Source organism: Papio anubis, chromosome 18 (assembly GCF_008728515.1).
Source record: "Papio anubis isolate 15944 chromosome 18, Panubis1.0, whole genome shotgun sequence".
NCBI classification, from domain to species: Eukaryota; Metazoa; Chordata; class Mammalia; order Primates; family Cercopithecidae; genus Papio; species Papio anubis.
Genome location: NC_044993.1, coordinates 8,592,824 through 8,604,896, shown reverse-complemented (window position 1 = coordinate 8,604,896; position 12,073 = coordinate 8,592,824). Strand labels below are relative to the sequence as shown.

General features: G+C 40.7%; 1 protein-coding gene across 3 annotated transcripts in view; it reads left to right on the top strand.

Annotated features, from left to right (window-relative positions):
- Positions 1 to 8,517, top strand: part of GAN (gigaxonin) — a 67,121-nt gene extending 58,604 nt beyond the window's left edge. The window contains exons 10-12 of one of the 3 annotated variants that reach the window (XR_004179716.1): positions 2,575 to 2,684; positions 2,771 to 6,997; positions 8,311 to 8,517. Coding sequence is in view for 1 of the 3 variants with exons in the window: in XM_031658065.1 (XP_031513925.1) it covers positions 2,575 to 2,684; positions 2,771 to 2,952 (292 nt within the window). In the remaining 2 variants the exon portion in view is untranslated. Of the gene's footprint in view, positions 1 to 2,574; positions 2,685 to 2,770 lie in introns of all 3 variants that reach the window. The other 2 variants (XR_004179715.1, XM_031658065.1) reach the window with 2 other exon arrangements.
- Positions 8,518 to 12,073: the final 3,556 nt, after the last annotated feature.

Here is a 12,073-nt window from a genome sequence, read left to right as displayed (position 1 = left end):
CACTTCCTATCTGGCACGACAGGATGCCCCAGACCCCTCTTACATTGTCTCTGCCTCAGCTCTGGGACCAACTTCTTCATAGAGCCTTAAATCTTTTTAGTGGTTATTAAATTGATTTTCAACAGAGGTGCCAAGACAATGTAGTAGGGGAAAGAAAAGCCTTTAGCAAATGGTGCTGGAACAGCTAGCTAGCTATATGGAAGAAAGTGAACTGTGATTATTGCCAGACACAAAAAAGTAACTTGAAATGTATCATACACCTAAATGTAAAAGAGAAAACTGTAAAATTTCCAGAAGAGAGCATAGGAGAAAAATCTTCATATTGGGGTAGGCAAAGATTTTTTAGAATGACGCAGAAACTGTGACTGTAAAAGAAGAAAAGGATATATTGGAGGCCGGGCGCGGTGGCTCAAGCCTGCAATCCCAGCACTTTGGGAGGCCGAGATAGGCGGATCACGAGGTCAGGAGATCGAGACCATCCTGGCTAACATGATGAAACCCCGTCTCTACTAAAAAAAAATACGAAAACCTAGCCGGGCGAGGTGGCGGGTGCCTGTAGTCCCAGCTACTTGGGAGGCTGAGGCAGGAGAATGGCGTAAACCCGGGAGGCGGAGCTTGCAGTGAGCTGAGATCCGGCCACTACGCTCCAGCCTGGGCGACAGAACAAGACTCCGTCTCAAAAAAAAAAAAAGAAAAGGATATATTGGAATTCATCAAAGTTAAAAACTTCTGTTCTTCAAAAGGTTCCATTAGGAAAATGAAAAGGCAACCTACATGCTGGGAAAAAGATTCATAATACATGTATCTAACAAAGTATCTGTATCCACAGGATATAAAGAATCTGACAATTCAATAAGAAGACAGTAAACCCAATTTTAAAAAAATTTAGAGACAGTCTTGCTACGTCCTTTTTTTTTGTTTGTTTTGAGACAGGGTCTCACTTTTGCCCAGGCTGGAGTGCAGTGATATGATCTCAACTCATTGCAGCCTTGACCTCCTTAACTCAAGCGATCCTCCCACCTCAGCCTGAGTAGCTGGGACTACAGACAGATGCCACCACACTTGGCTAATTGTTGTAATTTTTGTAAAGACAAGGTTTCACCATGTTGCCCAGCTGGTCTTGAACTCCTGGGCTCAAGTGATCCACCTGCCTCAGCCTCCCAAAGTATTGGGATTACAGACATGAGCCACCACATCTGGCCCCCAGTTTTAAAATGAGCAAACCTTTTAACAGACATTTTATAACAGAACATAAAATAGGGCTGGGTATGGTGGCTCACACCTGCAATCCCAACACTTTAGGAGGCCAAGGCAGAAGGATCACTGGAGCCCTGGAACCTGAGATTAGCCTGGGTAGCATGGTGAGATCTCATCTCTGTGAAAAAAAAAATTGTTTTCATTAGCTGGGTGTGGTGGTGTGCACCTATGGTCCCAACTACTTGGGAGGGTGGGGTGAGAGGATCACTAGAGCCCAAGAGGTTGAGACTGCAGTGAGCTGTGATTGCGCCATAGCACTCCAACCTGGATGAGTGACAGTGAGACCCTGTCTCAAAAAAAAAAAAAAAAATCTGTAAAATGACCAAGAAGCACATGCAAAAATGCTCAACATCATTAGTCTTCAGGGAAGTGTACGCCATTAAAATAGCTAAAATTAAAAATACAATACTGAGATCTCACAGTAATACTGAGCAGTTGGAATTCTCACACATTGCTAATTGGAATGCAAAATTATGACATACCATGTTGGAAAGCAGTGGGGCACTTTTTTTTTTCCAGTAGAAAATACCCTTACCATATAGCACAGCAATTTCATCAGTCCACAAAAACAACTTGCTCTCTAATGTTCCTGACAGCCTTATTCACAATAGCCAACAACTGGAACATCAACAGGTGAATGAATAAGAAAGTCTGGGGCTGGGCTCTGTGGCTTACGCCTGTAATACAGCATTTTGGGAGGCTGAGGTGGGCAGATCACCTGAGCCCAGGAGCTCGAGACCAGCCTGGGCAACATGGCAAAATCCCATCTTTATGAATACACACACACACACACACACACACACACAGGAATTAGCTGAGTGTGGTGGTGCACACCTGTAATATCAGCTGCTTGGAAGGCTGGGGTGGGAGGATCACCTGAACTGGTAGGTTGAGGCTGCAGTGAACCATAGTTGCGTCACTGCTTTCCAGCCTGGGGCAACAGAGGGAGAGCCTGTCTGAAAAACCAGCAAATTCTGGTACATCCGTATGATGGAATACTGCTTAGAAATAAACAGAAATGAATGACAGATGTAAACAACAGCATGGATGAATCTCAGAAACCTTGTGCTGAGCAGAAGCAGGTTGGAAAGCACATGCTGTTTATGACTCAATACATGCTTCATTCTAGCACAGACAAAACTCCTATCTGTAGCAACTGGCAGCATGTCGGCGATTACCTGGCAGTGGAACATGGGGTCGAGATTGGCGCAGTGCCTGATACTGCTGATGACTCACCAAGTTTGCTGTGTCAGTCTTCCGAGACGTTGTTGTCATCCTTTTGATTTCTTTAATTCTGTGCATCGGCTTTGTTTTCAGGTGGATCTATCTTAACGACCAGAATTTATGCATCCCCGCCAGTTCCTCTTTTGTTTATGGAGCTGTACCTATAGGAGCCAGTATTTATGTTATTGGAGATCTTGATACAGGTAAGAGTGTTATGGTGATTTGCTTGGAACTGTTTCCTGGTGATTCTGGGTACGTTTTCTCACCCTTGCTTATTTCCGTGGCTTAGGTACCAATTATGACTACGTGCGTGAGTTTAAAAGAAGCACAGGAACCTGGCACCACACTAAACCACTCCTTCCATCCGACCTTCGCCGCACAGGGTGTGCAGCCTTACGCATTGCGAATTGCAAGCTTTTCCGCCTGCAGCTTCAGCAAGGCTTATTCCGTATTCGTGTTCATTCCCCGTGAGGAGGAAGCAGAGCAGAGAGCGAGATCCTGACCCAAGGGCACCATAACATAGCTACGAAAGGGAGAGCAGAGATGGCAGCTGAACTCACTCTGTGATGGGCTTTGGTATGGTAACTCTTTGGTGGCTTTCTGATGCTTACAAACTTGAGCTTCAGCTCTTGTTTGGGCGAACACGTAACTGTTGAAAAACTACCTGGGAGGAGTGAGTTCCTCCAGTTAGATGCGGCTGTAGACAATGGAGGCTAGTAAATATCAAAAGGAAAAGGGAGTGGGAATTGGTATCATGTAAAATATCAAAGTTAAAATACTAAGGTGCATTTTCCCTGAAGGGAACTCATGTCTGACTGCTGTGTTCAAATACGTAGCTTTGGTAACAAACAAAATCCATATATGCAAATCAACATATCCAAACATGCCAAGACTGCTTTTCCACTGCACTTGGAAGGATACATTATGCCTAACCCTGCCCAACAAATTAAGGTTTGTGCCTAAAATGTTAGATCGGACCGTATGCCAGTTAGTCTCCATTTATTCCTAGTACTCTGTCCTAAGAATCTTTTTAAAGCTATATCATAATGAATTGAAATGAAGAGAAAATTGCTCTTTTATAACTTTATCTTAGTAATGTAAAGCTTCAGTAAATTGATGAGTCAGGTTGCAGCCCTCATGTGAACCGAAAGAAGTTGCTCACTTCTGTGTTGACTTAGATCAAGACACGTCACGCATCCTTTCTGGGGTAGTACCTGTGGAGCTGGGAAGGGTCTCCTGCAGTGCCATTCTGCCTTCTCAATGAACAAAACCATTTTCTAAGTATGAGGATATTAGTGAGTAGGAGATTTTATAAAAGAAAGACCTGAGTCAGACAAATAATAAAGGTCTGCTATGGCTAAAAAAACACAAACAAAAAAGCTCTCCAGACAAAATATATAGGGATCAAAAACTTTTTCACGTAACCTGTCTGAAAGCACACAAAGTCTTGTTTACTACTGTTTAGGGTTTGAAAGCTTGTCTTAGACTGCGAATCTGTGTTAAGAATCTAGTCTTTGTAATAGAAGTTTCCCAGTGGCATTCGCTAGTGAGAGTTTTAGATAAATTGTGTTACGAGTAAAGTTTGGCTGGTAGAATAAACTACCTCAACTTAATTTCATTCTGTTCATAGTAGAGCAAATTAATCTTTTCCTCCTTCCCTCCTTTCCTATCTCTCATTCCCACCTCAACTCACTTTACCCCACTTCTCATTGGGGGAAAAACGTCTTTTGTTCGTGGAACGTATCTTGTAAGATACTTTGTTTTCCACTTGAATTACACCACCCTAGTGTGAAATCGGGGACTTCAAAGTGCTTGATTACTTCCTAAATTAAATTTTATGCAATGTCAAATTTCTAATCAATTTAATATACAGTACTTCATTTTTAATTGTTTTCTACAGCTTTTTTTTTCCTCTTGGAATATGGCTGTAAGAAGCAGCATTTTGTCTTACTAACACATGTATAAAGGTATCCTTTGGTTGTAAATCGAGAACAGGAATTTCCTCCAGAAACTTCCTATATGGAACGTTTGTATGCAATTAACATGCATATGAAAAACATGACTTATGTTCTCCCACCCATAGACATGAAAAAGGGTGACCTAACTGTGATTTTTTTTCTTATACCTGCCGGAAGTCAGTACAGTGCTACAAAAGTTGTTGAAAGATGCTATGCCTGTGGGGTTCTAGAGAGTGTTGAGTGTGGTACATTAACTCTCCATTTTAACCAGAAGATACCTGATAAGAGAAGGTGTAAGGTTTTTATCTTATGTACCAGAGGCACCAGGCCAGATGTGCCGCAGAGTCATGTAATTCAATAATGTTTAATATGTCAGTCAAAACCAAGTTCAGAATTGTTTTGTGTACCAGTCAGCTGTTGTCTGCACATTTTCTTAGTGACACTGTGGAGATCTTTTAATGAAAGCAAACTATGTGGCCTCTGCAAAGAAAGGAAGATTTTTCTTTTTTACAACTAGACATTAGTTTTAGAGGAAGCAAATAGCTGAAAAACTAAATTTGCTTTGGTGAAATATCCTGTACAGAACAGTACCTTGGCATTCAGCAGCTGCAATTGGGGAACATTAAAACAGTAACTGATACGCAGTGAAAGCCACGATCGTCAGCAATTCTCTTTTTTTTAATTTCTGACATTTAAAGTTTTTTTTCCAGTCTACGCCAGGCCTCTCCAAGGAGACAGTTCATTATTTAGGAGTGAATGTGTTCCTCTTGCAATATTATCAGTACCTGCATGACTTGGTAAATTCATTTTATAAAAATAGTGTTTTTTTTTTTTAAATTTCGGTTCATTGACACTGTAACTGCAGAAATTAGATCATGTTTTATAAAATAAATTTGCCACATAATATGGGATGCAATAACCAACAAAAGCTGCTAAGTGCCAAACTGTCACTTTACTCTATATCAGCATTCAAATACTGTGTTGAAGTAAAGGGTTGTATTTAGTTTTACTATGCTCCAAAATTAATCATGACTCTTTTGTAAATTATAGTTATTTCAGTATTGTAAAATAAATTTTGACTCATTTCATGCAGGTTTGTGTTTTAACATTCCACTTATGCCTTGAAACATCATTTCTTGATAACTTTTTGATACTTCTTTCTTGATAAGTCACTTTTACCAGGTGTGTGTTGGGATTGGTGGCTCAGGATAGGTCTTAAATTTTACATACAAATATCTTTGGGGGAAGTGCAATTTATTTTCGGAAGGAAAGTTGTCTCAGGTTAGAATAAGTGAATATTTAAAGAATCTCTCCTAGGCTGCAGTCTAAAATAGGTAGTTTCTTTCTTTAACACATCCAAATTTAGATTTTTCAAAGATTTAAGTGTTTAATTTAAAGTGTTTTTTGTTTTGTTTTTGATAGTGCTTATATCCTGTGAGAAGAAAAAGTGTGAGAGAGGAGTGAGTGAGTGTGCGTGTGTGTGTGTGATACTATTTGACCTGATAAATGTATTGGTATGTGTTTACTTTTTGAATTGTAGTTCTAAACTACATATATTACTGTCTCCTGGTGCTTCAGATAAATTCTTGAGCCTGTTGACCTTCAGTTTATACTACGGTGTCAAACTCATATTGAGTGTAAATATTGAAATATTTATAGTTTATAATAAGTTTTACTTGGTGTTCGCATTTCTCTTCTTTAGAAGGATCAAAAACAGTGTTACCACCTCGTAGTTGGTATACTGTCAAGATTTGGCTAAGAAATTTGTAAATTCATTGTTTAGCTTAATATTTCATTGCTGTAAGGAATTGATAGCTAACCGGAGGCTTTTTTCAAACTGTATAACAACCAAAAAAGAGCACTTGGGGGTATGTTGGATGTTGTTTTGTTTGTAAACACTTTGTTATATTGCACTACCACTTTAATGATGATACTTTCTTCATTGATGGTTTGGAAGTGTCATTTTTATAATTTATGAGTTGGGGGGATTCCCTAGTCAATGTATAGGAAATACATCCTTTGTACAAACATGGTAAAGAGAGGACTGTCTTTGCTATGGCACCTAAGCTACTCATGGGTAGTTAAGTTTCATTTCTAGAGAAATGTCTTAGCTACTGTGGCCCATTAGAGTTCCATTTGGTACATTCCTACCTCAGTGTACCAAACCAGGAATTCCAAAAACCTTCCAAGGAATTCTAGAAACACCGCAGTATTCCCTTCCAGAATGTTGGCATTCATGATTCAAGAGGCCTCCCGTGGTCAGATGAAGACCTTTGGTTAAATGGGGGAAGAGTGAGGTGGCGCTTTGACTGTTTCAATTTAAAGATGCCGGAACCCCGTGAAAAGCACCTGGTGGAAGGGAAAGGTGAGGCGGCGCTTTTCCACTGGCGGCCTGCTGAGCACTGGAGTCCAGAAGTCAGTGAGAAGAGACCAGCTGAGTGTAGCAGAACCCGCCTGGGGTCCGCCAACACCTGTCTGATGAGCACCCACCAGAAACTGTGCTTGCCGTCCTGGGAGCTGAACAGTGAGACAGATGTCACACCACCCTCCCACTCAAGGTCATAAACCCACTATAGGATGAGCAAGGGCCCTGTCTTTGTCATCTGCCAATTTCAGTGCCTGCACAGAGTAGGTAGTCAGTAAACATTTGACAAAGAAATAGAAGATTCTTGTGATCAAAGTAATGTTCTTCTGTTGAAAAGGGCACTCCAAGAGTGACTGATTTTACTGGGTTTTCAGTGAGAAACTTTATATCCGGATGGGCCGGCCTCCTATACGGAGCTGAAAGTAGGATAGCATAAACAATGCCACGTGCCTCACGTACATGATGTACAGTCCTGTGATCTCCGTGTGTGCTGCAGGTTTTTGAGACCCTCTGTAGACTCAGCACAGCTTGTAATGTTGATCATGTTTAATATTGGGCTTTATTGACTTCTTTTTATGTGGGTCTCAAAATCTTTCCAGGACATACCCCTTTGATCCTCACACCTCTGGGACTGGCGGGGCACTCTCCCTGTTGTACCAGGATAATCTTGGAGGCCTGATAGATACGGCTTCATTTCTCACTTTAGGGAGGAGCAAGAACCACAAGCAAAAGCCAGGTCTTCGGATGATCAGCTTACCAGTCAGCCAGCGAGGCTAGAACGTGATTTTTCTAGGCATACAAGTATTTTTAATAATAGGATAATCATTTTTAGTATTAATACAATTTAAGCTCCCAAACATGTCCTTTGCTGGTTGCACAGGCATGAGCTGAAAGATCTTTGATTTTCTTTGTTAGTTAGCTGTAGGAAGGTTAAGAATTTACTAAGGGCGTAAGAACAGAAGAAAATGTGTTTGAAAGAGAAACTTTTTTATTTCAAACAGCTTCATGTATACTTCCCTCTCTTATTCCTTGTAATTAGTAAGGGAAAATAAACTATGTCTTAGAATGTTGAGGAAAATATATTGCTAGCTTTTAATAATTCTTGAAATACTCTTTCCTCTTTCTGTAGTTTTGTAGAAATTACAGAGATTTATAGTGTTAGGATGAGAAGGGACCCATTTGCCCATATTCGAGAACACGAACTTGGATTGGGTGTCTGTCGTGCCTGCTGGCAGTGAAGGCTCAGTGGTATTGACTGCTAGGCATTTCCTATATTTTTTGCAAGTTAGCTGGTAAAACTTGCTAAGGTTTTGTGTTTTTCAGAAGTAATCCTGTTATTATTTCCATTTTAAACATAGTTCAATATTGTCTCATTATAATAGTTCCATTTATGTGACATCTAAGGAATTGAGTCATACTGCCAAATGGTTTGGTCTAATGCATACAGTTTAGGAAAGTTTGTTCTTTTTTATTTATTTATTTATTTTTCATTTCTCTTAGAAACAGGGTTTTGCTGTGTTGCCCGGGCTGATCTCAAACTCCTGGCCTTAGACGTGGAGACCCAGCTGGGACTACAGGCATGAGCCGCCATGCTCAGTAGAAAGTTTGTTCTTTTTTAGTTCTGTCATTGAAATTCTCTAAGTGATTGGATTTTTAAACTCCTTCCCTTTCTCATGAAATTAAACATCTAATAAATAAAACTGCATTATATAATTATTTAGTCAGAAATGTCTGTTGCCCTCTCTTTTTTTTTTTTTTTTTTTTTTTTCTGAGACAGAGTCTCGCTCTGTCGCCCAGGCTGGAGTGCAATGGCGAGATCTCGGCTCACTGCAGCCTCTGCCTCCTGGGTTCAAGCAGTTCTCCTGCCTCAGCCTCCCCAGTACCTAGGATTACAGGTGCTTATCACCACGCTTGGTGAATTTTTTGTATTTTTAATAGAGATGGGGTTTCACCATGTTAGCCAGGATGGTCTCGATCTCCTAAACCTCATGATCCGCCCGCCTCGGCCTCCCAAAATGCTGGATTACAGGTGTGAGCCACCTCGCCCAGCCTTTTTTTTCTTTTTTTTTTTTTGAGATGAGATTAAAACTAATTCTTTTAAAGTCACTACTCAACTGAAGTTTGGCCTGATTATAAATGTTGATATTAATTTCTTCCTGGGTCAACAAAGTTGTTGAGCTTCCTTCCCTGCAGACATTGAAAGAAAACCAGAAATTGTACATTCGTGATTTGAATTAGAGAAGGAACAGGTGGAAAAGGATGGCAACCCACAGAGTCCGCGGGACCCACTGCCTTAAGATAAAGTGAACAACTAGACACTGAATAGGATCCACGTAAATGAGCGGCCATTTCAAATCATTCACATCCCAAACGTAGGTTCTTCTGTCTTCTGGTTGGTGAATTATATTTATTAGGATCTTATTTTTAGCATTTCAGTACAAATAGTAGGTTTGGGTACCTTATTTTTATTGTTTTTACTCATCAGTTACGAATAAGGCATACCTTAGAACCTTGGGTTAAATTTTTTCAAGTTATACCAGTGAACTTGGTTTAAATACAACTGTAGTAACTTGCTTTATCATGTTTCCTGTTTAATTGGATGAGAATTACATGCACTCATTCACTTGTTCTTTGTGTTTGTAGGAAAAACTCTGTTCTCAGCTACCTCATTATGTCGTGTTGTGCTTGATCCCCTGCCAACTTAGAAGAATTCAACACATTCTGTTCTTTAACAAAAGCTTGGAAGCAGGCAGTCAGCGGCCTTGAGGAATACAATTCTCTAAGGCCTCTTTTCCATTTTACTACTTAAAAAACAACAAAAAAAAAACCACACAAAAAAAAAAAAAGAAAAAAGCACTTACAACCAGGAGGAACAATAATTCTCCTAGAGTTGCTGCAAAATGATTACTTGAAACTCAACTTGAACTTTAAAGAGTCTTTAAAAGGCTGTGTTTTCATAATGCAGAAAAGTAGTATATTTAAACGCCACTGCTGTGTGAAACAGAGGGCTCGATTTCCATTCTTGTTAGCATCAGACAAAAAAATGTGTCCATCTGTCATCTGACCCAGTATTTGGGATTTGGGTGCTTGAGGATACTGTGTTTTTCGTTTTCTATAAGGTGCTATTGCTTCCCAAAAATCTTTAATTTTGACGAAAATCTGCTCATTGCTAAGTTCCTCCTCACTCAAAGTGTTCCCCAAGTGCAGAGTTGAGGTTGGCAGAACTATATAGAGTTGGATGATACTTAAAATCATGAATGATGTGATTTGTTCCATGTGTCCGTGGAACATCCCTCAACTTCCTCCAGTATGCGCCGTCTACACCCCGCACGTGGTGGCCTCCATCCTCCCTACTGTCTGTCAGCTTGCCTGGTCCCCAAGTCAGGAGGAAGGAACTGAGGAGGCTCACCAGTGGTAGGCAAGACTCCTCCTCCCGGGAGATCTTGTAACGCCCAGTTTCAGGGCACAGTCGTACACAGCCCTACTTAAATGGAGGACTTCAGTGATGCCGTGGCCGAAAGAGTTATGCCCATTTCTAAAAGCCTGGCATACTTGGTATATTTTACCTGGTGCTTAAGTTGTACCACGTATAGCCAAGTTTAACTGTCCTTAAGCATTAATAAGATTTAATTTTTATGTTTGTGCTTTTCAGAGTAAAGGGCTTGCTTTCAATAGTAGAATGGCAAAGCTTCTCCTCCAATGACAATCTGTTAGCACCCTGTTGACTTAGCTCAGGACATGAGACTGACTTAGCTCAGGACATGAGACATTTCCTGGAAGTGATTTCCATGAGAACAAAGGCTTATTCCTTTAACTTAACCCAGACTTTGTTATTTTAATTATTTTCAGGCAATCATCTTTATATACTTTCCTTGCAAACCCAGTGGTTGAGAGCGTAGGCCTTGGTGTCAGGTGCATCTGGGGTTGGGGGCTTCTGCCACACTTATTGCTCTGTGACTTGAGAAGCTCTTTAACCCCAAGGCTGTATTTCTTATGCGGAAGAAGAATAGCAGGAGGATTTACCTCTGTGGGTCGTTGGGAGGATTAACTGGGTGATGACTGTAAGCACTTGGGAGAGCGCCTGGCATGCAGTGACCGCTGTTGCTGCCACCATGATTATGTCACCTCTCAACATGGGGTGATAGGAGGCCCTGTGGGTGAGGCCAAGGCTGCCTGCACTGAGTGTCCCGGGCCTTACAGCTTTCTGCATTCTCACATCTGCTGCCACATGATATACAAATAAATGTATTATATGCTTGTGTTCATAAAATACTTTCTTATTTTTATTTTTATTTTTTTTTTTGAAACAGAGTCTCGCTCTGTTACCCAGGCTGGAGTGCAGTGGCGTGATCTCCCAAGTTCAAGGGATCCTCCTGCCTCCGCCTCCCGAGTAGCTGGGACTACAGGTGCGCACCACTATGCCCAGCTGATTTTTTGTATTTTTTTAACAGATGTGTTTTCACCATGTTGCCCAGGCTGGTCTCGAGCTCCTGAGCTCAGGCAGTCCACCTGCCCCAGCCTCCCAAAGTGCTGGGATTACAGGTGTGAGCTTCCAGCCAGAAAATGATTTACTTTCTAGACCCGTGCCACCTCTCTCCTACATCTCTCATACTTAAATTCAAGACAATTCTAGATAGCTGAAACAGCCCAAAATACATGTTTAGAATACATAGAGTTATAAATAACCCTCTGTTTAGAATATGCCCAGTGAAATTCTCCAGTATTACTTAAAACTCTTTAAGTTGAATTTTTCTTTTTTTCATTGAAATAGCAAAGGTGGTAATCTATATTGGTCAAAGAAATTAGATATTTCCTATATCTCTGTTTTAGATCAGTAGACCTAAACTATGCTTTCTTAACTTGGATGTTACATGAAATTTAAAAACAAATGTGTTACAAGTACTTGTGTGTAAGTGCATGTGTGTTTGTGCATGTGTCTGTGCGTGTGGAACTTTGGTACCTTCGCATAAAGAAGGTTATTTAACAAAGTCGTACAAAAAGTGAACTACTTAATCATTCTATCATATCATACACATCTTTTCCTGGTTAGGTTATGAGACTGGCAGAGGTAGGAGTATATGATGTGCTCAGCTTATCTCGATTTCAATAAGACATTTGATAAAGTCATTCTTGATCTCTGAATATGAAAAGGAAGTAGAACAGCCGGGCGCGGTGGCTCACGCCTATAATCCTAGCACTTTGGGAGGCCGAGGCGGGCAGATCACCTGAGGTCAGGAGTTTGAGACCAGCCTGACCAACATGGAGATTA